General features: G+C 38.0%; 2 protein-coding genes across 2 annotated transcripts in view; one reads left to right on the top strand and one right to left on the bottom strand.

Annotated features, from left to right (window-relative positions):
- Positions 1-7,218, top strand: part of adam10 (ADAM metallopeptidase domain 10) — a 28,795-nt gene extending 21,577 nt beyond the window's left edge. Inside the window, exons 9-16 of the mRNA XM_005807728.2 lie at positions 950-1,113; positions 1,195-1,378; positions 1,462-1,612; positions 1,710-1,893; positions 2,377-2,488; positions 2,739-2,959; positions 3,064-3,190; positions 3,786-7,218. Coding sequence (XP_005807785.1) covers positions 950-1,113; positions 1,195-1,378; positions 1,462-1,612; positions 1,710-1,893; positions 2,377-2,488; positions 2,739-2,959; positions 3,064-3,190; positions 3,786-3,901 — 1,259 coding nt within the window. The 3' untranslated portion in view covers positions 3,902-7,218. The remainder of the gene's footprint in view (positions 1-949; positions 1,114-1,194; positions 1,379-1,461; positions 1,613-1,709; positions 1,894-2,376; positions 2,489-2,738; positions 2,960-3,063; positions 3,191-3,785) is intronic.
- A 9,039-nt stretch (positions 7,219-16,257) lies between these two features.
- lipc (lipase C, hepatic type) lies at positions 16,258-26,146 on the bottom strand. The gene is made up of 9 exons (XM_005816477.2): positions 25,844-26,146; positions 23,349-23,527; positions 22,269-22,448; positions 22,083-22,200; positions 20,504-20,737; positions 18,581-18,823; positions 17,295-17,409; positions 16,750-16,968; positions 16,258-16,597 (listed from the first exon to the last, which is right to left on the bottom strand). The coding sequence occupies exons 1-9, from the start codon at positions 25,923-25,925 to the stop codon at positions 16,465-16,467; spliced, it is 1,503 nt and encodes a 500-aa protein (XP_005816534.1). The 5' UTR covers positions 25,926-26,146; the 3' UTR covers positions 16,258-16,464.
- Positions 26,147-26,477: the final 331 nt, after the last annotated feature.

Below are 26,477 nucleotides of genomic sequence, written 5' to 3'. Positions count from 1 at the left end.
AAATGTCAAAGCAGAATTATATTTGGAACATCAGAGGGAAAGAAAAAAAGTGTTGCTTTTCATGTCAAAGCACATATAAACCATAAACGTTGGCTACCACATACAGTGCAATTACAGTTTATGATGAGGAGGGAATAACAATTTTCACTCAGCGGTATTTTTATGTAAGAGCAGTTTCTTGTCCTCTGAAAGGAATTTTTAAATCTTTTTCTCTTATTCTACATCTGATCCATAAGCATCTATTTAAAAATGTTAAACAGTTATTGAATAAAATACCTTAAGAGGCATGAAAATGCACATACTTATAGTTCCCTAACAGGTTAGGCAATCACAATCTTACACATTGCTTGTATATTTCTAGGTGTCTATACAGTTTGTTTTAACCTTTGGCACACACACGTCCCTCATGTCATAGATAATGCAGGAAGAGTTTAATTTTAAGAAGTTTCATAGTCAAGATTCACCTCAAAGTTCTCTAATCTTCTCCCAAATACTCTCTCCTTTATAATTGCAGCCATTCACAGAGAAAGCTAATGATAGTTCAAAGGCTTATCTGCCATTTTCTGCTCTGTAGAGTGAAACCCGCGTTCAGGAGTTTCTGATCATAAGAGCAAAAAAGAAACTCAGACAGAGCGACTGGCAGAAGGGGAGTCATCTCATCTCTGAGATTTTTTGCAGGCACTTCTGCAAAATGGTAGTTTTGTTTAGATAGACCCAGCAATTATCTGTGCAAACCATATGTTTTCAGTCTTCACTGGGTGCGGTTGCTTTTTCTTGTACATAGTCCTGTCAGATTTAGTCATTTGGGACTTTATCAATAAACTATTAGCTGTTTTTTATGTTACTAAGCTGATAAAAAGACATTTAATCAAATTCTTCTGGAACATTGCTCACGTTGATGTTATCTTACAGCCCTGTATTGTTTTTGTTTTTTATTGCCACTCAACAGGAAGCTCTGGAGGCATTTGTGAAAAAAGCAAGCACTATTCTGATGGGAAGATGAAATCTCTCAACACCGGTATCATCACTGTGCAGAACTATGCTTCACATGTCCCGCCTAAAGTGTCACACATCACCTTCGCACATGAAGTTGGACACAACTTTGGCTCTCCCGTAAGCTAGTCGAAACACTACGGCTCACTCAAAGCTCCTCTATGCGTCCTGCAGGTAATTTAAGTGCTTACTGTTTTACAGCATGACTCTGGGAATGAGTGCACCCCTGGAGAATCCAAGGAGAAGATTAAGAAGGAGTCGGGAAACTTCATCATGTACGCCAGAGCCACATCTGGGGACAAACTAAACAATAACAGGTTCTCCATCTGCAGTATTCGGAATATAAGTGCAGTTCTGTTGAAGAAGAAAGATTCCTGCTTTGTTGGTAAGCTTTCTATGTTTAACCATGTAGAAAATCTTTTTGTGTGTTTGAGGTAGATTCTGTTTTAATCATGTATCTCTGCTCAGAGTCTGGTCAGCCTATCTGTGGTAATGGACTGGTGGAAGAGGGAGAGCAGTGCGACTGCGGCTACCGCAATGACTGTAAGGACGAGTGCTGCTATAATGCCGACGAAGAGGTGGGGAAAAAGTGCAAACTTAAACCTGACAAAATCTGCAGGTATGTTTTTCTTAGAGTACAATATCAAACAACAACATTGTCATGGCCTAACTTTTTCCACTTCTGATTGCATGTGTGTAATGTTTTTCCCCCCCAGTCCAAGCCAAGGCCCGTGTTGTACAACCAAATGTGCTTTTAAGGGTTCCAGTGAGAGTTGCAGAACGGAATCTGAATGTGCTAAAACAGGCTTTTGCAACGGACGCACTGCAGTGTGTCCAACCTCAGAGCCAAAGGAAAACAAAACCACCTGCCACGAGGAAACACAAGTTTGCATCAATGGGGTACACAATTAATTTCTAATGTACTTCTCTGTGTAGTATAAGTAGTACTTGATGTAAAAAAAAAAAAAAACTAAAAAGAAAACTGACAATGTGTTTGAAATATAGACACTTCTAAAATGAGTTTGAAAGCAGAACATGTCAATCAGTGATATTACTACATTGCATTTTTTTACACTTATTTTACATTTTAACTGCTTAATTGCTCATATTTTTAAGTCTTTTGGCAAAAGTAAAACTAAGGAAAACCCATTTCAAGCAGCAAATGCAGAAGCACATGTTAATTTGTCAACTTTCTGACCAAATCATTCTTCATCTCTAACCTTTAAATGCACATAAACACCGACAGTGACCTGACACGCATATGTTAAGATGAATAAAGGTGCTTCCAAAAGGAACTACATGACTACAAATAAAAATAGGAGCAACACTCTTTGTATTCTGTTAATTCATTATTTTTATTTTTCTTACCTTTTTGTGTATTAGATCTGCTCTGGTTCTATTTGTATGAAGTACGATCTGGAAGTGTGCACCTGCGCCAGCAAAGACGACAAGAACGAAGCAGCTGAGCTCTGCCATGTTTGCTGCCAGGAAAAAAGTGAGTAGATCTGCTGCCTCTAGATTACATCTAACATGTACAATTTCAGTAGTAATACTCAGTCGGACATATTTGTTGTATCACAACTTGAAAATTAATTAGAATAGCACTACTCAGTGCTATTCTAATTAATGAGAGACACTAATTAGAATAGCTCAAATCACGTTAATAAACCACTTTCTTTGTTTGTGTGGTTTTCTTTCTCATTTGAAGATGTTGTGAGGTTTTACTTTGACTTTATTTCACCCAGACGATGCCAGCACCTGCAGCAGCACCGGTTCAGATAGATGGGCTAAATTCTTTAATAAAGAAGTGAAAACGCTGCAGCCCGGCTCACCCTGCAACGACTTTAAAGGATACTGTGACGTCTTCAAGAAGTGCCGACTGGTGGACGCCGACGGGCCGCTGGCCAGGCTGAAGAAAGCGTTTTTAAACCCAGAGCTGTATGAGAACATCGCAGATTGGATTGTGGTGAGTGTCTGCAGCAGACCTGTCTAGTATATAAGAAATGCAGACAAATTTCCAATAAAGAAAACATCGACCCCTTGACATGTTTTATATTTCCTGCTGTTCAGGCTCACTGGTGGGCTGTGCTATTGATGGGAATTGCTCTCATTATGCTGATGGCGGGTTTCATCAAGATCTGCAGTGTTCACACACCCAGCAACAACCCCAAACTTCCTGAACATAAACACCTCACAGGTACAAAATGTTGGGCAGTATCCTTGAACAGTGTTTAATCAACAACATAAATGACGCATTGACCCTTTGCAACTACGTCACTTAATCATTCGAGGCGCCATGATGGACGTCGGAAGAATAGGATGAGTTCAGATGATTTCCTGTGTTTTGGTGCAGCTCTGGGTGCAGTTCATGCAAAAACTGAGAAATTTTACAGAGGGAGACAGAAAATTGTGGCTTACTAATTTAAAGTTTCTAAAAACTCATCAACTTACAAAGGAAAAGTATTAATGTTGGCAATGATTATAAAGGCTGTGATTTATTTTCCCCCTCACTAATTAAACAAGTGATGAATTTTTCTTACATTTTCAGTGTGGGATGTTTCTGCTGCAGCGAAGGAAGAATTTATCTTAAGGCTTTTTACAAATGTTTGCTAAGAGTGCCAAAAAGATATACTTTTGTGATGTTTATGGCTTCTGATGAGTAAAAAATACCCAAATAAGTTACGTTTGTGCTAAAATACTTGTACTACTTGTTTGTTTTATGACATTACTACCTGTAAATCCTCGTTTTACTGAGTCATTTATATTGAGTCTCTCTGACATGAATCTTGCAGATACACTAAGAATAAACAGAGGTCAACGACAACAGCAACGGCAACGGCCACCTCGAAGTCAGCTTTACCAACAAGGGTCCGGAGATCAGGTTCTGATGCAACCGCTGAGGCGCTGAGACGACGCTCTGCTCTTTGCCTTTGTTCTTAGTGCCTACAACAGGAGCACTTTACTCCAAAGAGTTACCTTCACCACAAAAAATAAAATTTCCAAGAACTTTGAACCGAAGATGTTTTATTGTGGGGGCTGCTGTCTTCCCCCTCCTCCACTCTGAGAGCCAGTTTAATAATGGTTCACAAAGCTTTTATAGGAAACTAATCTTTCAAGGAGGGACATGGGGAAGTTTGCCGTTGTTTTTCCACATGGTCTTAATTATCTTGCTTTGTTTCTTTGAAAGATTTTTTTCTCATCTTTTATGAGAACAGATGGTTATGAGAATATGATTTTGTTAGTGTGGCCTTGATTTTTTTTTGTATGTTTTTTTTCTCGCCGGTCTGCAATTGTGTCTGTCCTGCATCTTTTCCATCCTCAGCATGATGGCAGCTGAATGTCGGTACATGAGTTTTAGCTGCCGGTTTAAAATAATCGTATTGACATCATTGCTGGAGGATTTCTTTCTTTCAAACCAAATACATTTGATTTCTAATGCAAGCATCTTAATTGTTTGGTGTAGAGTTTTTTCCCCTTATTTCCGAGAAAAAATATTTCTTAGGGGATCTAAGTTGTCTACTGTTCTAATTCACTTTCTCAGGATTACTAATAGCGCTCAAGTGTAAAGATGGTTGCATGCAAATTTTAGAAAAAGTTGCATGAAAACATGGAGTCGCCTCTAATCTGAGGGTTAGACTTTGGAGCCTGTTTTGCACTTGCTTTTGTACACAGAACTGAAATAGTTTGAGAAACTTGTTTTTTATTCAACAGATTGTTCCACGGTTTTACTAAATCATAGTAAATCCATCATTCATCTCTAGTAAGTTAGTCAGCTGTTAAAGAAAAAGGCCAAATAAAACCACCTGAAACCAGTCGGTTCAGCTCTTTGGTTTGAATGTAAATGAGAATTTTTCTTTCTTTTAGTGAAATATATTGCAGTTCAGATGACTTTGTACATATGGACGAACTGAGTCTGATAGGGGGTAGATTGTGAATTTTAATCGCTTTGGCGCTGCTGTTATGTGAGAGCGAACAATCAGTATGTCTTCTGCTAATCTCCTTTTGTTTTTTTCTGCTTTACTCTGCGGTTTTCATCTGAAAAGCTTTATTGTCCTCTTTGCACCGTCTTGGTTTGTGTAACTGCTTGAAAATGTGCCTACGTTAAGCAGCATGACTAAAGTTGCATGACTGCTAAACATGAACTGCTGAAATTCAAAGGTTTGAAAATATTTGAGAATGTGGTATACATATGCTTTTTTTTTTTTTTTTTTTTAGCCAAATCTTTAACTCCTTTTGATTTTCAGATTCTCTTGTAACGTCATTTTAAATCCCAAGTTGAACTTCAGTGGTCCTCATTCAGGATGTACTTCATATCGCCTTTAAAGAGATGAGCGAGGCCACTGAAAATGGCTGAATCTTTGGTTTGAGGTGGGGCTGAAACGTAAAGAGCGTTGCTGTCCGGAGAACTGCTGCAACCCAAAGTTGTTTCTCGTATGCAAAGAGCCAGGTTCTCACTGATCAGCCTATGCAGAGAATCAGAGTTCATCAGTGAACAAGCTGGCCTCATCACAGAGAAATGCCTTCTATGTTTCCTCCCAAATCAGAACACATGAAAGGTTTTCATACAGACGTTGGAAAAAAAAAGCTTACAAGTCGACAAAAAACTTTTCTTTTTTTTTTTTACTTACTGCCTAGCTTTTGGTGCTGATGGTGTTTTTTTTATTATATTCAAACTTTTATGGGTGTATTCTTTTTTTTTCCTATGTTAAAGCAGTATGATATGGGTGATCCTCAGTGAGTTGATGTCTCTGGGAAATGTGTTTATTCCTTGTGATGTGAAAATGTGCACTGTCATAAAAGCAACCGAATCCAACAAAGGTAAAGATTCAGAGCTGTGGTCTGATTTTAATGCCTCTTGTCTTTTTATACCACGTTTCGGTGCAGTTCTTCTTGTTCCGTATCCCGTCTGGCTTACTTTGAACATTTTACAAAGTTGCAAGAAATGTGCAAAAACCTAATTTCTTTACAACTACTTGAAATAAAGTAATAAACTAAAACTAATCAAAATGCTTTTTGATGTGTTTGAAAGAAAACAAAGTGTGATTAAATTGTATACACGGTTTTTATATTGGAGAAGTATTCAATGTGTCACAGTTCAACCATGACTGTTGGCCACTAGAGGGAGCTGCTGACTCAAGTTACCAAGAAATCACAAGGGGATTAAGTAAGAGCCATTTCATTCTTCTGTTTCCGTAATCTGTCACCTGTGAAGCTTTTATAGCTCGTTAATTTTTTCTCCACCTGAAATCTGTATTTACTGTTGGACCTTTGAGTCTCAAACTGGCTGCTGAACTTGCTCAGAAAGTTAATGATCCAGTCAAAGTCTGCATTGGAAAATATGTTCGGGGAAGTTGAGATGAGACTTTTACACCTAAGACCATTGTTCCAGTTTTCAAGCACGGTGGTGGTGGCATCATGGCGAGGGTCTACTTTACTGCTAGTCATACTGAGAAGAGGAAAAAAACTTATACATTCTTCAACTTAATACATTTACATCAACTTGCTTGAAACCTGGACCAAACTGGGTGTTCTAACAGGAAAGTGATCCTTAACCTTTTAAAACTTGTTAGGGGTGGGTAAAGCACCGTAGACTGATGCTAGGAAGCTTAAAGGGGACGTATTATTCAAAATTCATTTTTGAACATTTTTGCTCCATTTGGATCTCGGCTCTTTCTGGAAAAAGTCCAAATGCTTTACATTTTTTTAAGTTATAAGTTTGTAACTTGTAACTTTGTGTCTGGAAAAGCAGCCGTTTCATAAATATCCCAATTATTGAGTCAAAATCACCGGACACTGCACCGGTGTTCTAACCATCTGTGCTCTTTTGCCTGCTCGTTTGCTTCGGATCACTAAAAAGAGTCGGCTCTTTCGTCTCCAAAACGGCTCATAAGATTTTTTTTTTTTTTGCTCCTTAATATATTAGAAAAATGTTGCAAAATGAATGAGATCGGCTCATAGTCGGAAATAGCTATATTTAACAGCTCTTCTTTTGGGTCAGCGTAAAGTGAAATGTGCATTTTGAATGTTTAAATATGATATGAGTTTATTTGGCTTTTGGTGGATGCATTTACAGATTTACCTGCGGAAAATTGATGAAACGGGAGCTTTTAATTCAGAAATCTTTCCATTTAGTCTGAAACTTGTGTTTGTATTGAACCAGCAATCAGAAAACATGATTCTGTTACATGACAGTTTGCTGCTCTAAATAAATGGGTTTTAAATGTTTTCTTCTCTGAAAAACACAGCAGCAATAAATCTCTGAAAGGAGTGGGAGGATTATTTAAATCCTCAAGGTGGCATCCTGAACTGTCTTACACTAAAGACTTGAAAGAGAATTAAACCCAATCATAGTTATTGTTTTAGTATAATGTAGAAAATATGTGACATTAGTTACACACAGAAAATGTACATTTTAACACTATTTGTGGCTTATGATTGTATAAAAATATAATAAATAAGCTCTTTGCTTACTTATATTTTGTATTGTTCAATGGACTGAGAGACTGCTATGATTTCTTCCCCTCCATGTACAGGAAGCACTGTGCTGCCATGATGCTGTGACATAATTCAGGATAACAGATGACAGAAAGTTCTTAGGGGGTGTAGCCACACTGATCTGTTGTCTTAATACACAATTTGATCATTATGTTGTTTTATGCAACAACTGCACATTATCAGTTCAGCTTTACTGCTATTTTAAATTGAATTCTTTTTTTTAAAAAAAAACACATTAGAGAAAATTGAAAAGTGGTGGAAATTTCTGCTTTCAATTTGCAATTTTATTTATCTTTTTTTAAGTAAATGGTTCATAGTTAAGTAAGGGGCTTGAAAGATAATAAATATGGTTGTAACTAGATGGATTTTCAACAGAAAAGTGGATCTGGCTGGTGGTTTCGCTGAAGGCCAAGCATCTCTGTTTCTGTAGGGATCACAGTTGAAGTTGGTAATAATCTGCACTGCGCAGCTCTGGATTCTGACCAGTAAATAACGTTTATTTAGTTCAGGAACATCAAAACAACAAGAAGTTCAAGATTTACATTTAAATTAAATCCAAGCTGAACATTTAATTAAGATCTGTTTACTTATATTTGCAAAATAAAAAATCAAAGATAAAAAAAATGTTATTTTACAAAACTTTATTGTACATTTTTAAATAAGCAATTTATGAATAAACTTATTATTTAAAGACAGATAAAAAATACAGATCTATGGAGAATGAAGAGTTTTGATAAATTAATAGCACACTTAAATAATTATTACATAGGTTATATATTGTAATTTGACACTCTTCACTCTCCATAAGAGTCGGGACATACTGGAGCAGCAGTTTGGTGTTAAGCTCTGAAAATATAAAAACACATTTATCCCTCATGTGGTTTTAGGGTTAAAAGCTATGGACATATATATATATTTATTTATTTAAAAAAAATGTTCTTACTGTTAAGCAAATTTTTTCTAAAAACTGTATTAGTTTGTTCTTTTAAAAAAGTCTTCAGTCCTACTCAATAAAAAATAAATATAAAATTTTGCTGTTTCCCTAAATTATTTGTAAAAATATATTAGGGATAGCTTATGAATAAAACCTATAGTGCTATTAACATGAGTTTTATTAGAGGTTTAGATCTGCACTGTTTCTTTGCAGTTGGGCAGGTTTTACAGGTTTAGTTTTACCCTGTTTTTACTGGAAAATGCCAAATCTGACAAAAGTGTCAATGGCGCCATTTTTGTTATTAATGAGCGTGACGCGCATGCGCCATGCTGGATAGAAATATGACGCAGCTTCTAGGTGGAGCGTTTTTTTTTTTTTTTAAAAAAAGATGCGGCTAGCACCTGGCTGCACGAGACACGGAACTAACGGTCTGATATTCATGAATTTTGGGACGACCTGGATTAAAAATGATATTTTCTGATCTCCCAAGAAGCGGAATCCGAGCGGACGCCCAGACGTATGACTGAAACTTTTGTGGATGCGATTGAAATCGTGTCAGTGTTTATCGAGGCCTAGTTTGGGGCCTTGTACTTGACCTACGAGCAGGCCGCAGTGATGCCAAGTAGGCCGCGGGAGAGCCACGTTTGAAATCGCTGCGTTGGTTATTCGGTAAGTTACTTTTCCCAGTTTTTTGTCTTTTTCCATCGATGGCGTTAGTGAGGGCATTTTTTGTGTCTAAACAGAGCAGCACACAAGGAGAGACCCGACCATGGCCTCTCAGCGGCAGTTTGGTTGCTGGCGTCCCTGAAACATCTGAGGTGATATAATGGCGTCTGGAGCTAGCAGTTGATCGATTCTGGATATACTACAATCAAGCTGAGGATTCCCTTCAATCGAGCTGAGGATTCCCTTCAATCAAGCTGAGGATCGCTTCCGTCAAGCTGAGGATTCCCTACAAGGTGCCTGGCGGATCCGCCCGACCCATCAAAGGTTGGTTAAGTCAAAGAACTGTTCCAATGGCGGGTCCAGAAGACATCTCAGGGTAGGAGCGGTTGCGGGTTTTGCTACGCTGCTAATGTTGAAGGCCAACGCTAGGCCTCTTGGTGTGCTGGTTTGGTTTGATTCTCTGCTGAGAGTCAATGAGCTGAGAAGGATTCTGCTGCTGTAAATCCTTCGGTCTTTGGATTTTTAGTGTTTGAAGCAGTTGTTGTGGTCTTGTGACGTTTTTTAGGTTTAGGTGCAACTAGAATCTGATATCTACAATCTGAAGTTCCTGGCTTAAAGTCAGTTGTGATGTGAAAGAAAGAAGGCTGCCAAGAACTTGGCAAATGCAGTTTAGAGACTGTAAGAAGTGATTCAGCTTAGGCTTTGTAGATATCACTATAATAAACCTTGACAACATACCTACTTATTAGTACTAATATAATGTGTCTATATTGACATTAGTATAGCTCCAGGATAATATTTATCTTTCCAATGAATATCAAATATGTTTTTGGGTGAAGGTGAGGTCTTTATATTTTAACATACTTACTTTTATATTTTTTTGTACCCATTTAATATTTAGTTCCATACTTTAATAATTCAAAAACTCAAACAAATTTAATTTACGTTCAATTCAAATGCGAAAACCAATTAGTTTTTGCGCCGAAACAACGCGTGGCCTCGTGCAATTTCGTCATTTGACTTCATTTCATCTGGACGAGGATGGACAACGGAGAGATCTCCTGGAGCTGCAGGCCGGAGGTCCCAGAGGTAATGTTCACACTGTAATCCACCATCTCTTATTTACAGGTTTTCAGCTGAGCTCCATGTTTACCATCTGGAGAGGATCGACTGGGACCTGTCCTTCAGTGTTTAAGTTTGTTTTAACCCATTTTTTCTCCTAGACTAAGCAACTGGAGGACCTTTTGTTGCAAATAACTTTTTTTTTTTCCTCATAGATGAAGCCACCAAAGTAGCTTCTACTATAACTAACACTCTTTTCTCCTATAGAAATACTCCTGGAGCAGCTCTTTTTCTTTTTCTGTCTCTCTCTTTATTCTGTCCTTTCAAATCCCCCGGGGGTAGTGACAGATGGCCTTTCATACAGAGCCAACTTCTGGTTCTGCTGGAGGGTTCTTCCTGTTAAAGGGAAGTTTATCCTCTCCACTGTCACTACATGCATCTTAAATATGAGGCATTGATTTAGCTTACTTAACTGTTAACCAATTAAAATAATTGGTGCCGTGTTAGCCTCATTTTGAAAAGTCTTCCTGTTAAAGGGAAGTCTTAACTTTTTACCAATTTAAATAATTAACCAATTTAAATAATTGGTCTATTATCAACCTTATTTTGGAAAGGCTTTCTGTTAAAGGGAAGCATTTCTTTTTGAAAATCTTTCTGTTAAAGGGCAGTTTTTCCATTCTTACCACATAGATCCTCAGTAGGAGGCATTGCTTATGCTTAAGCTTATTTATAATGAATTTATGTAATTGGTGTAGTGTTCATTTTGCTGGAAGTCTTCCTGTTAAAGAGAAGGTTTTATTTTTGGAAAATCTTCCTGTTAGAGGGAATTATTTCTTTTTGAAAGTCTTCCTGTTAAAGGGAAGTTTTTCCTCTCCACTGTCACCAGATGGGATCCTCAGTATGACTCATTGCTTAACCTCTAACCAATTTAAATAAGGTGCAATATAAACCTTATTTTGGGAAGTCTTATGTGGCTCCTCAGTAGGAGGCATTGCTTAAACTTACTTACTTGGTGCATTGTTAACTTTTTTTGGCAAAGTCTTCCTGTTAAAGGGAAGTCTTTTTGGAAAGTCTTCCTCTTAAAGGGAAGTTTTTCCTATCCACTGTCACAGCATACATCTTCAGTATGAGTCTCTGCTTCAACTTGGATAACTTTTAATCAATGTTGGATAGCGGTAGCTTTTTTCTTCTTTTTTTTTGGTAACCACATGCATCCCCAATGTCTATGGCGGTGGATGGTAGTTTTGAGCTCATAGAGAATTTAAGGCCTTAACACCACATGGTATAATTGGTGCAGTGTTGGTCTCATTTTGGAAAGTATTCCAAAATTAGACTTTTGGAAGCTGTGGTATATGGACCGGGAAGCTATGGTATATGGACATGATATGGACCAGGAAGCTATGGTATATGGACCAGGAAGATATGGAAGCTGATCAACACTTTTTGTTGAGATGGAACGATTACTCCGAAGACACCAGATGGCCTCGGATTGTGAATACAAGGCCAGGAAATGTGGTTTGGTACTTCCGGTAGCCACTCCTCAAGGCTATGAAGTCATCAGATGAGTTCAAGAAATTTAGTAACTAATGAGTACAACGAAGGGGTTGATCCATTCCATGCACAATACTCCACGCAAGAAAAACACGGTAGGTCATTTGAAATGTAGGAGTTCTGATCTTGGTTACAAAGATCTTTTTGGTTAACCAACAGTGGATATCCTTGGTAACCTTTTGTTACCGAGGGTAATAAAAGGTTGTGTGTTCGGTGTTTGTTTTCACACGCAGTTCCAAAGGGTTAGGATTACCCTTCGGTCGGGTTTGTATGAAAACAAACCCTCCCGACGGGGAACGGCTTAGTTGCCTTTCGGTCGGGTTTGTGTGAAGATGAACCCTACCGACGGGTAAGGGGTTAGTTGCCCTTCGGTCGGGTTTGTGTGATAACGAACCCTCCCGACGGGGAACGGCTTAGTTGCCCTTCGGTCAGGTTTGTGTGATAACGAACCCTCCCGACGGGGAAGGGGTTAGTTGCCCTTCGGTCGGGTTTGTGTGATAACGAACCCTACCGACGGGTAAGGGGTTAGTTGCTCTTCGGTTGGGTTTGTGTGATGACGAACCCTCCCGACGGGGAACGGGTTAGTTGCCCTTCGGTCGGGTTTGTGTGATAACGAACCCTCCCGACGGGGAACGGGTTAGTTGCCCTTCGGTCGGGTTTGTGTGATGACGAACCCTACTGACGGGTAAGGGGTTAGTTGCCCTTCGGTCGGGTTTGTGTGATAATGAACCCTCCCGATGGGGAACGGCTTAGTTGCCTTTCGGTCGGGTTTGTGTGAAGACGAATCCTACCGACGGGTAAAGGTGTAAAAACTAACCAACCAAACTTTATTCTTCAGTCAAATATGTGTATGGAATCCATTATAAAGGTTACTAAGAAGGTAATTTAAGAAGTCTCTTGAGTTTTTGAAAAGTGACAATTTCAGAGTTAAAGGGATTAACCTTAAACCTGCACAGGTCTTGTTGTCTTTCTGTCCTGTTGTCCTTCAGGAATCCTCCTGGATCATCTTTTTTTGTCTCGGATTTCACCCTTCATCGCTCCCCATCGGCCGACAGAGGAAAATGGCTGAACTTAAAACATTTATCAAAACGACTTCAGTTTATCTGTTTATTTTTTTCTTCCTACCAAAAACTGGATAAGTCTTCAGTTTGGTACTTTGGCCTCCTCCAGCCATTGTTTCTTTCTTTTTTCTTTTTTTTATGGACAATTTTGTTTAGAGATTTCATTATTAATTTTGTTTTGTTTATTTATTTTAGATATGTAAAATATCTTCCAACGTTTGTGTTAAATGTTAGAATTTAATGTATATTGATTTTTGAGAATGTGTTCTTGCATCATTTTGGCGTTTATTGTGATCTGTCTGTATTTATGCTGCCGTTTGTCATTGTCTATTTCTGCTGCATTATTTATTTCAACTGCTTTTGTTTTCTCAGTTATTTTTCTCTCCACAGAAGCTACACCTGGTCTGGCGTTGACTAGCTGTGGTTGGTTCCTGGAAAAGGTCATTGGCTGACATGATGCTGCCATCACCTAACCGTTCTCCCTCTCCTTTTCATTTCCACGAACATGGAAAGTTCTCCTGATCAGGTGACCTGTTGTTGTGTTCCTGCTTGGTCTTCTCTCAGCTCCAGTCGGTCATGGCAGATGGCTGCTGGTACTGAGCCCGGTTCTGGTTCTGCTGGAGGTTTCTTCCTGGTAGAGGGGAGTTCTTCTTCTCCACTGTTGCTACATGCATGCCCTGTATGAGGGACTGCTGTAAAGTGAACAACTCGACACAGGCGATTTGCTGTCGCCCCCTGCTGGTCAGATGGAGTGAATGCTGTAAGTAATGACTACAATCTGCTGGGTTTTATTTGGTACAACTTTTTAAACTACTTTAATAATCAACTGAGCTTATTGTCCTAGAAATTGGAGTATATGTGATTGAACTATAGTTACTTCAAAGTGCATTGAGATGACATTTGTTGTGAATTGGCAATATATAAAATTGAACTTTCGAACTAACAAATGATTCCCACCAAAAAACAATATAAAAAAACAAACAAAAACCCCAACAAACAAATCAAGAAAGTTCAAAACCCCCAAAATAGATACCAAAACATTCAAAACCATAACAGTAGATACCAAAACATTCAAAACCATAACAGTAGATACCAAAAGGTTAAAAGCTTATAATTATAACGCTAATTCACAACAATGTTATCAATGCATTTTATGAAAAATCATTTCAATTTAGTCAGATTACTATTGATCCAAGTTATCAATTCATAGGCTAATTTAGTTATAAAGTAATTTAAAAAGTTGTACCAAATAAAACCTAGCAGATTGTATAGAGTCATTACTTACAGCATTCACTCCATCTGACCAGTAGGGGGCGAAAGCAAATCGCTTGTGTCGAGTTGTTCACTTTACAACAGTCCCTCATACAGGGCATGCATGTAGCGACAGAGGAGAAGAAGAACTCCCCTCTACCAGGAAGAAACCTCCAGCAGAACCAGAACCGGGCTCAGTACCAGCAGCCATCTGCCATGACCGACTGGAGCTGAGAGAAGACCAAGCAGGAACACAACAACAGGTCAACTGATCAGGAGAACTTTCCATGTTCGTGGAAATGAAAAGGAGAGGGAGAACGGTTAGGTGATGGCAGCATCATGTCAGCCAATGACCTTTTCCAGGAACCAACCACAGCTAATCAACGCCAGACCAGGTGTAGCTTCTGTGGAGAGAAAAATAACTGAGAAAACAAGAAGCTTAGTTTCTAACTATACTTTTTAGTTAGAAAATATTTTGTTTCTAACTAAGCTGGTTGTTTAGTTAGAAACACCAGAGCGCCACCTTCTGGCCTCTCCCCAGATCAGTTCAGGTCAGAGAATGGAACTGTTTCTGTCTTTGTTTTTTCCCCTCCGTGGGCTGCCACCTTATCGTGGTGGAGGGGTTTGAGTGTCCCAGTGATCCTAGGAGCCATCGGAGGCTTCATGGCTCTATTTGGGTCGGGTCTGCCAGGACAAACTGGTCCTAGGTGAGGGATAGGACCAAGAGCAGCCCAGAGATCACTTAGAAATATAAACAGAATGTTCCTATTTAGACATAGCAATATAGACAGGGTTCCCGCTTACAACCAGAGCTATAGACAGAAGTCAGTTTCTCCCAGTGTCTTATCAGCCTGGCGGGCCACCAGGCTATGGACTGTTATTTTAAATGGGGATTTTTTTCCACCAGTGACGGTAAATACAGATTAAAGTAAAGGTTTATATTTGAAACATTGAACTGACTGAGGAGTTGTGAACCAATTGTGCTGTCCCATCAGTTTCCCGTTGGCTTCACACGCTGTTGTTTCTGAGTTTTGATGCCTGATCCTGCACCTCAGACTTTCTGTAACTTGACATTTTTTAACTCAAACACGCAGCAGACCACTGATGGACGAGCCCAGCAGCTCTTCCACTGGGCTCAGCAGGTTTTCTGGAGGAAACCCTGAAAGCTTTTCCAGGTGACACTTCCTGATTGTTCTCCATTTTGACTTGAAACTTTCTTAGCAATCTTCCTTAAGGAATGCTGCAGGTATTTTGCTATTTATTTCAGTAAAAATTGGCCGTTTATCCCAGAGTGTCATAATTAAAACACAAATTAAGAATGTATCTGTGTACATTGGCAAGGAGTTGGTAATTATTCTATGGCTTTATGTCAGATTGTTATTTAAATTGTCATTATTATGTATTAGTAGATTTTCTTGTCTTATGAGTTTGTAGTCATTTTGTTTATGTGATGCAGTTTATTTGACTATTTAGCACAGTACATGAACATTATAACATGGTTTTAATTACAAATTTTTGATAATTAGGGCATTGTAAGTAATTAAATTGAGATAAAGGATAGGATTAATTAAGTGTTCTTACCACTCATTTTTAAACAGAAAAGGAGTGGTAAGCTAATTATTTTTGTTCTTGGTTATGTATGCATGATTTTATTTTGTCCTACATATTGCTTGTTTTTAAAGACCTGTTTGAAATAAATCAAATATTTGTTAGTTTCAGTAAACTAGCAGCACTTAGAGAATAGTGCTGCTACAAGTGTTTGTTTCCTTGAAGTGAGCTAAGGTTTCATAATTTGTTTGTGCCAGGTTGTTGGTATTTATTTTGAAGCAGGTCAAAGAGAATCCAGTTATGTAATGGCTGTTAATTAATGGAGATGCTCATTGTTGCTCTGATATCTTGTCTGTCAATAGTTATTATTATTTGAAGACCAGCAGGTTTGGTCAGCTGGTCTTACCGCTGTATACAATGGCTGCTGGAAATGACAAATGTTTAGTTGTTAACCAGAAACCACTGCTGCAGTTTTGGTCAGGAGGCTATGTTTCTACAGATTCTGCCATTTTTATATGCGAGTGTAGATGTTGATGTTTAAAATAACAAGATTCTCTAAAACAGCTCACACTGAAAGGAGCTCAAAATAAGCAGAACTGAGCTGGTGAAATCTCCAGTGTTTGGGAATGATTTTGTGCAAACAATGTAATGTGAACATGGTTTATAAAACCTACTGACTTATTCTAACTTATGTTGTCAGCTGAAAAAGATGTAGTTTATTAATCAACCCATCATTCATCACACTTCATTGTAAACACAGTGTCAACAGGTTGCTTGTTTTTAACTTCCAGACAAACTTCTCAGTTAATTTTCCCCCTCAATTATTTATTTTTTGCTGATTTCTTACTCTGCAAAGCCTCATCATGAAGAGACCATTAGGTATCATTTAGTCTGTTGAGCGGATTAATTAATTTGAACCAGTCTGCTGTGCTTTCTCCTGTGGCGCGCCGGTTCATCCTCTTTGCAGCGCACAAACACTTTATCTTGAGCAACTTCGATTTGTTGTCCATCATTATTCATGGAACAAAATGATGTCCTGAAAAAAACCAAAACATTACAATGTGGTTACACTGTAAGATAAAAGCTTAAATACCGATGAAGTGTCCACTAGATGGCATCAAAAGCCCAGATGCTTTCCACTGTCAGATGTGGAACTACGATTTGAAATTTCAGTACCGTGCGCTGTACCTGTCCTGTGTCTCTCCTGCTTTGACGCTGATTTTTCCCAACATCATCTGAGGTTTGCTCTCCTGGCCGCCCCACGGAAAGATGCTCTGCATGCGAGTCCACACGTTCTTCCACATATCAGACACTTCCCAACTCAGCTTCAGCATCATCAGCTCCCCCAAGTCTTTGTCCAGCGTAATCAGGAAGGAAAGAGTTGTGTTTTCACGAATGCCTTCATCTCTGCATCGAGGGGAGTAAATAAAAACAAGGCTATCGTTTAATCCTCATGTTGTTGTTGGAGAGTGACGGCTTGCTGATGCGAAGGCCCACAGCAGGAAATCAGTTGAGTTTTTTTCTGCAGGCAGTGGTTTGTTTAAAGCTCTTTGATGCACATAGCATAAACACAGCATAACTGTGAATGAATCATGTCCTGCTGTAGTAATTTATTCAATTCGTATTCATGTTTTCTGTCATGCAGCAGTTTGTTTGTCAGCTGCTGTTGTTAAGTTGGTTTTTCTCTCTGAAAGCACAGATGCGCGCTGCACCAGATCTGCTGCAGTACTCACATTGTGATGAACAACTCTCCGCTCTCATTCTCAGTTCCTTGGAGGGAGATGATGAGGGTCGGCTTGATTTCCTCCGTCTGATTAACAAACTGGATCCTGAACTGGTAATGATAGACTGCAGAAAAAAGAGCGAGAAACTAACCAAACAGCTTTTGATTCGTGGAAAACACACAGACAACACCATGCCTTGAAAAAGTATTCACACATCTTACTTTTTCCACATTTGAAAGCTCCCACTAGACCAGCTGCATTTATATTAATTTGATCTTCACGTTAAAGATTAAATTACACACAGCTGAACTTGAAGGCTTTTGATTGCACCGAATTTATTTTTTTTTGTTTGGCAGTATACGATTAAAGGGAACTAAGTATATATGCACGCCACACTTTTCAGAATTTTTTAAACTTAATTGCAGAAAATCACACTGCAAAAACAAAAAAATCTTACCAAGTATTTTTGGTCCAGTTTCTAGTGCAAATAACCCAGTACACTTGAAATGAGACCAAATTAACTTGCATATAACTTCTCAGCAAGAAATATGAGCTGGGTTTAAGTCAATAATTCTGTAATATTTATGTATAAGTACTGGTTCCGTTGGCAGATCGTTTAACTTGTAGCAAGATATTTTTCCCATGTTATAAGTGAAATAATCTGCCAGTGGAACTAGCACTTTTTCATCAACATTAAGCAATTATTTTCTTAAAACGAGTTTTTCTGTGTTGCTGAGAAGTTGCATGTAAGTTAGTTTTCCCTTATTTCAAGTGAACTGAAATATTTGCACTATAACCGGACCCAGAATACTTGGTAAGATTTTGTTTTTGCAGTGCATGAACTGTTTTCATTCAGCTTCACAATCATGCACTATTTTGAGTTGATCTGTCACATAAAGTCTCACTTAAAAACACTGAAGTTTGAGGTTGTAACGTGGCATAATATGAAAAAAGTGTTAATTAAGCCTGTTTCAATCAGCAATCAATTAACTGTATGATGAATTAAGGTGAACTTGATCATTTTAATTGTGATAAAAAAAAAATTGGACCAGCTGTTTTGCTTACAGAGACTTTATCTGTCTTTATTTATTGTTTTTGGTTGTTGGGTTTTATTAAAATCCTGATGTGAACTGTTCTTTACAAGTTTAAATCTTATTAGTCTTTAAAATGGTGAACTTGCATTTTTATGCCATTATCACTTGAAAATGGCCTCAAAAGAACAATATTATTGTTTACCTCAATAATTACAGACAAATAATAATGATATTCTCATTATTCTCAGAGTTCATTCTCACGTTTGTAAGGCATCCGGGATCTTGTTTTCAGGTAGAGCTTCTTGCTCCTCGCCGTTCGGACCTTCTTGATGTTGTAGCCCAGGGTGTTGCAGCGGTTCTTCCGGCAGTCCAAGCAGACGCCCCTGACGAAAGCGCTGTTGTCGCTGCACCTGTAGGCCATGCTCTGCTTGTCTTCATTCAGCAGCGAGTCCATGAACAGATGGACGGAGCGCTCATGAGCGCACTTCACCGTCTGTTCAAAGCCTGTGAGGAAAGCAGGACAAAACCGCACACATTACTGTGAGGGTCGGATCATACAATAGTGGCATCTTTCTGTCACATCTTCTCGCTGTATTTATCTCGGCTCTGCGCTGATTGTTGATTGCCGCCTGGGGGCAGCTCACGGACAAAGCGGCACATGTTGCCGATTATCTCCTAAGGATGACAGTCGCTTTAATGTGGCTATCGCTGTCAGATTACGCAGATGTGTTTTCAATTGAAGGGCACCACAGTTTCCAGAACAGCATCTGTGGGACCGGAGGGAATTAAATGCATCAAAATCAAACCGTCGGCAAGCAAAAAGATGAACTGCTGCCCAAGATGTGGCTTCCAAACCACCAATGTTTTGATTTGGAAAGAGCAATTAAGGAATTAAAATGTTATGGTAGAGCACAGAGAGCAGCTAACCAGAAATATTTTGGAGCAGCTGAACACACTGTGCCACATGCAGTGGTTTGAAAATGACACATGGGGGTCAAAGTAGTGTGTAATTTGGAAGTGGATGTAAATCGATTATTGGGTTTTAGTATTTCTTTCATTTCTTTTTCCATCTAAAAGTCTGAAACGTGAAGAAAATCAGTGACCTTTGTCCTCTCATACCTCCATAAAGAGCAGATTTGGGTGTGGGACTTTTATTTGAACTGTCAAAAAATGATCTCTGCAGCTCCACCAGATTTACCACGGAGATCTTGTTGCATCTCAGGTTAATAATCTTCTTGCCCAGCATGTTTTATGGTTCACAGCTTGGTTTGGTAGGCTCGTAGTCGCTTCATACGTTCTATTTTCAGATGGCGGCTTGACAGAGAACTCGATGATTTAATCTAATTATGCATTAAACGTCTCCGGCAACTTTAGTCTGACCTCCCTGGTGTGTTTCCTGTGTTTTCCATGATGCTGTTTTTTAAATAATGATGTATAATAAACCTCTAAAAACAGTAATAAGGTGACCTGTGATGGATCAGAGTAAGGGGTGCTGAATATATGCAGCTCTAGAAAAAATTAAGAGACCACTTAAAATGTTCTGTTTCTCTGATTTTACTCTATAGTTATATGTTTGATTTAAATAAACATTGTTCTTTTATTCTATGAACTACTGACAACTTGTCTCTGAAATTCCAAGCAAAAGTGTCGTTTTTATTTGCATAAAATGAGAAATGGTCGAAATAACAAAAAAGCTGCAGCTCTTTCAGACCTCAAATAATGCAAAGAAAACAAGTTCATATTCATTTAGGAACAACAACACCAATGTTTTAACTCGGGGAGAATTCAGAAATCAACATTTGGTGGAATAACTAGAAAGTTTTAAAAGGGGGTTCAGTGCAGTGGACTATTAATGTTTTCCAGAGCTGTACATGCCACTATTCTCAGTTTATTTTATTCTTTGCAAACCCTGCACCTTTTGTTCACTTCACCTTTAAGCATTACTTGGAAGTATATTGTAACACAATGAGAGCTGAAAAGGGAGAGTGGTGTGAATACTTTCACAAGACTCTCTGAATACTGTAATCTAGTTTTACGTTTATTCCAGCAAAAATATGGTTTTGAAAGAAATAAAATGTTCCATCCAAATAGTGAACCATCGAGACTTATGCTACTCTTGTTTCTGAGAGAATAAGAAGCTGAAAGTCAGTATTTTAAAATTGTTTTCAGTGCTACTCGTCCTACCAAGGATCCCGTAGTCGCTTATGTGTTCATAAATGTTATGAAAGTTGCATCCGGGCTGGAAGTCTCCTCCGTTGGGGTAGAAGTCGTAATGCGCCACAGCTTGCTTGATGCCCACGCTGAGGCCCAAACGTTCGTGTGTGAAAGTGTGGATGGCGTCGACGAACTCCGCATCATCAGGAGAAAGCCTCTCTGTGGGAGACATGCCCTCAAACAGCGGCCCTGCCGGATCGAGACCTGCGGGGACAGGGAATGTTTTAAACAGGAACGACACTTCTCCAAAAGAATGCAAAAAGAAATGAGAATAATGAGCATTAGTTTACAAATATGCAAAAACCCAAAATAGCACAAACACATTGATAAAAAAGAAAAGTTTTTAAAGTTGTTTAGAAATTTTAAATGTGATCTAAGTGGCTGCTTGTGTCATTATTAATAGATACTTTACAGATGTGCCAGTAAATCCTGATTTCATTCAGAAATTGAGCGTGTGAATGGCGCTCTGTATATTGTTTTTAAGTATTTTTTTTTTCTGTTTTATCAAAACTGAATCATTTCAGTGTGTTTGTATAGGATGCAGCTGCATTTAGACCAAAGTAACACTTTGGATCACAACAAACTCTCAACCTTAATTTGCACAATCAGTTCTAACAAATAAAAATATTGGATAAATGTTCCTCAAAGTTTCTTCCATTGTCAGTTTTTGGGAGTTAAGAGATTTTCCTTTCTTCCTGTATCAATGATCCACAAAACCTACCTGCCCCTAGAAAGTAAACGTAAAGATTAAATGGTTTGTTTGTTTTTCAGACTGCTTGGAATTACATTAAATGAAAAAATTAGAAGCCATTTAATTGACTTTTCATAGCAAATGCATTTTTTAAAATGGATTTTCTTTAATTTATTTATTTTTTCTTAATTGTGCATATTATGACTAAAAGACTTTTTATTTTATTTTTGTGGTTTTGCTGGACTTTGGTTTGTTTTTAATGTTGTATTTTACATTTTATCCTTACTAGTAGATATTGTTATATTTAGATTTGCTCAGTCTGTTTTACAGAATTACACACCCTGTCCAGATTGCTGAAATATTTCACCTTTAAGCTCTTCTTGATTTAAAATCTGTCCTTCAAGACAGTCAGTGGCTCAGATTAAGACGGGTTACAAAAATGATGGCACACATCCATAGTTATTTAAAGTTATAAATTTAAATTTTTGAGCTTTGGAAATTATCAAATGTATTTTAAAATGTCTTAAACATAGAGGCTGCTTAGTTCAACATTAAATCAGAAGTTTCATACCATGGTGTATGTTTTCTTACAGTGTTTACTCAGTCCACACCCCAGAATGTATGGCTTGCAGAAATGGCATCATTTTTTCAATGCTAATGCTGAACTGGTGGAGAGTCACATTTCTAAAATCTGAGACGGCTTCTGTCCTCAGCCAGATGTTTTCTCTCCCCAGATCCATAATTTCAGATTTGTATGCAATATTTTATCATTGTTATTACTGCGTTTTGTGCACCAATCTTTTTCTTTCTCCTTTCTGGATCGGTCAGAAGAGAGGCAGTAAGAGAAAATAAACTCACCAGTAATCCTCCCAATCTTCTCGGCACCCCGCAGGAAGCTTCCAGCGAATCCGGATATGTGAGCTCCCAGGCTGTATCCGATCAGATGAACTTTTCTCACTGGGTACCGGTACTCTCTCTGTTTGGGAGTTATTACATTTAAATACATCTTTTCCACATTTTTGCACGTTGGTTAGTGAATCTGACCTGGAGTGACTGCAGCAGATGAGCTATATCTTTGCCCACGGTGCGAGTGCTCTGCACAGCCAAGGGGTAATGTTGATGGGCCAGACGCAGCCAGTCAGTCATCACCACATTAACATCCACAAGGTTCCTCTTCAGGATTGTGGCCATCCGGACCACCCAGCTCTCCAACATACCGTCCACCTTGAACGAGAAAAACAAGAAATCATAAAGTTGGAATCTCATTTTCCTACAGTGCAAAAACGAAAAATCTTACCAAGTAATTTTGGTCTAATTTCTAGAGGAAATATCTTGAAATGAGACAAAACGGTAACACTTTATCTGATGACATGCGACTGTCATAAACGTGACATAACATCACTCAACGACATGAATGACGCTTAATAATTGTTTACGACTTGTCATGACATGTCATTCAGTAAATAACGACACTTTTAATGCAAAGGTGCTCTAAAAGTTGCATTGAAAGTTCATTTAAAGTGTCAAATTTGCATTATTCAGCAAATAATGACACGTTCAATTAAACCTGGCATTAAAAGTAAATTAAAGGTCAACTTCGCATTAAAAGTGTCATTATTTACTAAATGATACTTCATGATGACAGATATAAGCATATTCACAACATGTCCCCCTTCAAATAGTGTTACCGACAAAACTAACTTAAAAGTAACTAGCAAGATATAGGAACTTGTTTTAAGTCAATAATTCCTTAATATGGATGGGAAAAAAACTAATTATTTCACTTATGACAACACATTTTCCCGTGTTATATGAGGGAAAGTGTTTTTTCCTCAATATTAAGGAATTTGATACTTAAAATAAGCTTTTATATTTTGCTGAAAAGTTATGAATTAATTGTATCGCATTTCAGGTGTACTAAGATATTTTCACTATAAACAAGACCAAAAATACTTGGCAAGATCTTTTGTTTTTGCAGTGTAGCAAAGCAAAAATGTTGAAACACATTTTTGAATGTGCAAACGGCAGTAGTCGTTGCGTGTAATCCTTTTTGAACACGTTTCTTCTCTTGGTTCTGAGTTTTTGTGTTCAGTGAAGTGCGCAGAAAGCAGGAGATGACCTTACCGACCACCCGTGAGTGATGATGATGAGGGGATTACTGCTGTTGAAACCACAGGAGGTGAGAGTGTGCAGCTGCAGAGGGTCCAGCATGCAGGTGTCCTCACCTCCCAAAAACAGCCTGAACACGGAACCGCTGACATGAAGCTCCTTCAGCCTGACGACGTCCTCTGGGTGCGTCGCACCTCAGAGAGCAAACAGAGGCGCTGCTCGTTATGCTTTTGTCTTAGTTGCAGTGAAATCAGGATGTTTACTATGTAGGTTTAGGAGGCGAACATTGCATTTCACTAAAATTCACTTTAGTTTTCATTTATGTGCAACGCTTGAAAGTATATCCAACTAGTAACTTGATTTACAAAACAAATGATTTCATAGCTGGACTTTAACAATCAGAAAATGTCTTCACTAATTTGTTATACACCAAATATTTCAATATAAATAACATCAAATCTGGTTTAAATTATTAAAATTATCCATGTCTATTCTACGCTAAAGAGAGTTGAATAATGTCTATTTGAGATATAAACTAATGCACGCACAAAATAATGTAAATCTCACAAGCATGATAACAAAACAGCAGTGATATAACCTGTAATTTAAACCCAGATAAAACTGTGTACCTTATGGATATAATGTAAACATTTGGACATTATTTCAATCATGCGTTTCAACTGTTTTGATGATTTTACTCAACAAAAGGACATAGAAAAGCCCTTGGTTGTCCAAATACCGTGCAGCTTTAATTTAATGTTAATGGCATTAAAACGCCTCTCTCCATTCCAGAAATAAATTTTTAAAAAACGCACAAAAAAATACACAAACAGTCTTGAGTTCAATAAACAGGTTCTTTGAATTTTTTAAAAAAGTTTGTTTGTTGTTCACAAAATGAGCCAATGTTTCATCCCAGCAGCTCTTTTTTTTTTTTTTTTGGCAATGAATGAAGTGTTTGTGACAAACTTCTGTAAATATTTCCCCAGATCTCCACAGGAACTTAAACATAAAACAGTAAAGTGAGATTTTTTGATTAATCGCTTGCTTTCAACATTTTGTTTTGATTGTCAAGTTACACAGATTTGTTGGCAGACATGCACAGATGCCTCAGCAAGATTAATCTCTCTTTTGGTTAATTTAGGCAAAACATTTCCCCCATCAACTTGTCATTGTTTTCTAAGCATAAAAAAAGAGTTTCTCTTGGAATAGGAACGAAATCCTGCAGATTCTGACCAAAATATCTCTCGCGACATTTGTTGGTTTTCACTCTTTTGATATTCACATCAAAGATCAAGTTCCTTTTTGCTGCTCAATCTGAAGTTAACTATTAAACCTTCTGAGCAGATATGGACTCTCTTTGATTTGCTTTTTCTTTCTTTGGTCTCTTCACTGCAACACTGGATTATCCATGTCCACATATAAAACTAAGACAAATTCAGATTTTTAAAGACATGATTTGCTGACTTTTGTTGCCACATTTTGGCATAAATAAACATGCCGTGTATATAAAGTTTTCAAATATACATAAGCTTAAACAGATGGATCCGTTTGCTTGCCAGGAGCTACAAACAACAACCGTAACCACATGTGAAGATTATAATGATAGATAAAGCGCCGTCCTGATTTGATTAATTATTCTTATTGGTTTGAACTGCACTGAACAAATATTTCTTTGAGCCGTCTTTGAAAAATTACTTTAATTTACCAGTTTTGCTCAAGCTATAATTCTGATTTGGTTGAAAATTTGAAGGTGGTTCAAAAAACATTTTTTCCAGTTTGTTTGTTTGATATAAGAAGTTTACAGACTGTACAGATGAACAAAAAACATTTCAAAGATAGTTTAAATCAAAATTAGGAATCAGAAAATGGGTAAAAGTGGCAACATTTTCAATAGAACAAGTAAAATCTGAGCACTTTTGCACCAAGCGACTTGGAAATTTGTTTAAAATATAAAAATCTGGAAAAAATGAAGAGTCCGCTGGACTGAACCCCATTGTAAACCTCCTGGTTATTCCACCAAATATTGATTTCTGAGTTAAAACATTAGTATTGTTATTTCTAAATGAAAATAATGTTTTCTTAGCATTATTTGAGGTCTGGTATCACTGCATCTCTTATTTTGACCATTTCTCTTTTTCTGCAAATAAATACTAACGTTTTGCTTTGATTTTCAGAGACATGCTGTCAGTAGTTCATAGAATAAAAGAACAATGTTCATTTTACTCAAACATATATCAATAAAGGGTAAAATCAGAGAAACTGATCGTTTTAAGTGGTCATTTAATTTTTTGTGTTGTGCTGAAATAAAACTCTGTATATCTGGTTGAGTTAGTTTAAATTTTATGTCATTTATATAATAAAGTACAAGATGTATTTAAGGACTTTGTGGACCAGTACAAATATAAACTAGAACTACTCACAATATCAGTTCTGTCTTTATGAATTTTCCATTTAAGATAAAGCAACAAAAATGTCTTTTATGTCACATTTTTCAGTCGACTCATACTTACTTTCTCTGCTTCCTTTAGTTCTCTTCCCCTCACTGAGGCAACATGCTATCAGCAAACAGCACAAGAGTCTGAGCGCAGACATGACTTCACGGTTGATATTTCCTCAGAACCGGGCGTTTAGACATGAAGGGTTTTGAAGCTGTGTCAGAGAAGCATCATAGCTGTCCAGAAATCTGAGGTGAGATCATCGTACCGCTCCGAACGGACAGAAAGGTGAAGTCCTGGTTCAGACATCAGGTGGTTTCAGTGCTGACCTGATTGGTTGAGGCGTCGCCGTGTACTTTCAACACGTTGTGAAAGACTGAAGGTATGGACAGAAAGAAACCATGGCTGAAACCTGCTGCAGACGAAACCCTCAACACACTCATCCATCAAGCATTACACCAGTCATTAAAATAAGAGTCCTTAAAGTGGAATTTTCCCACAATGTTGCGTCACGTTTACTAAAATGTACCTGGCTCAGGCTGAAGGGGATCATAAGATTGAGAGTAACCAGGCAATGAAGCAACATTGTTGCTCCAAGCAGGACTTTGGTTTGTTGTTCCCATGTGTTGTCATTTCCAATGTTGGGCCTTAAAAAAAAGCACCTGTTTATTCTCAACATGCAGCTTCAGTGCAGTGATTGTGAGAACCA

The sequence above is a fragment of the Xiphophorus maculatus genome, chromosome 4 (genome assembly GCF_002775205.1).
Source record: "Xiphophorus maculatus strain JP 163 A chromosome 4, X_maculatus-5.0-male, whole genome shotgun sequence".
Taxonomy (NCBI): Eukaryota; Metazoa; Chordata; class Actinopteri; order Cyprinodontiformes; family Poeciliidae; genus Xiphophorus; species Xiphophorus maculatus.
The sequence above is the reverse complement of the archived record's forward strand: the minus strand, read 5'-3'. Positions and strand labels throughout refer to the sequence as shown.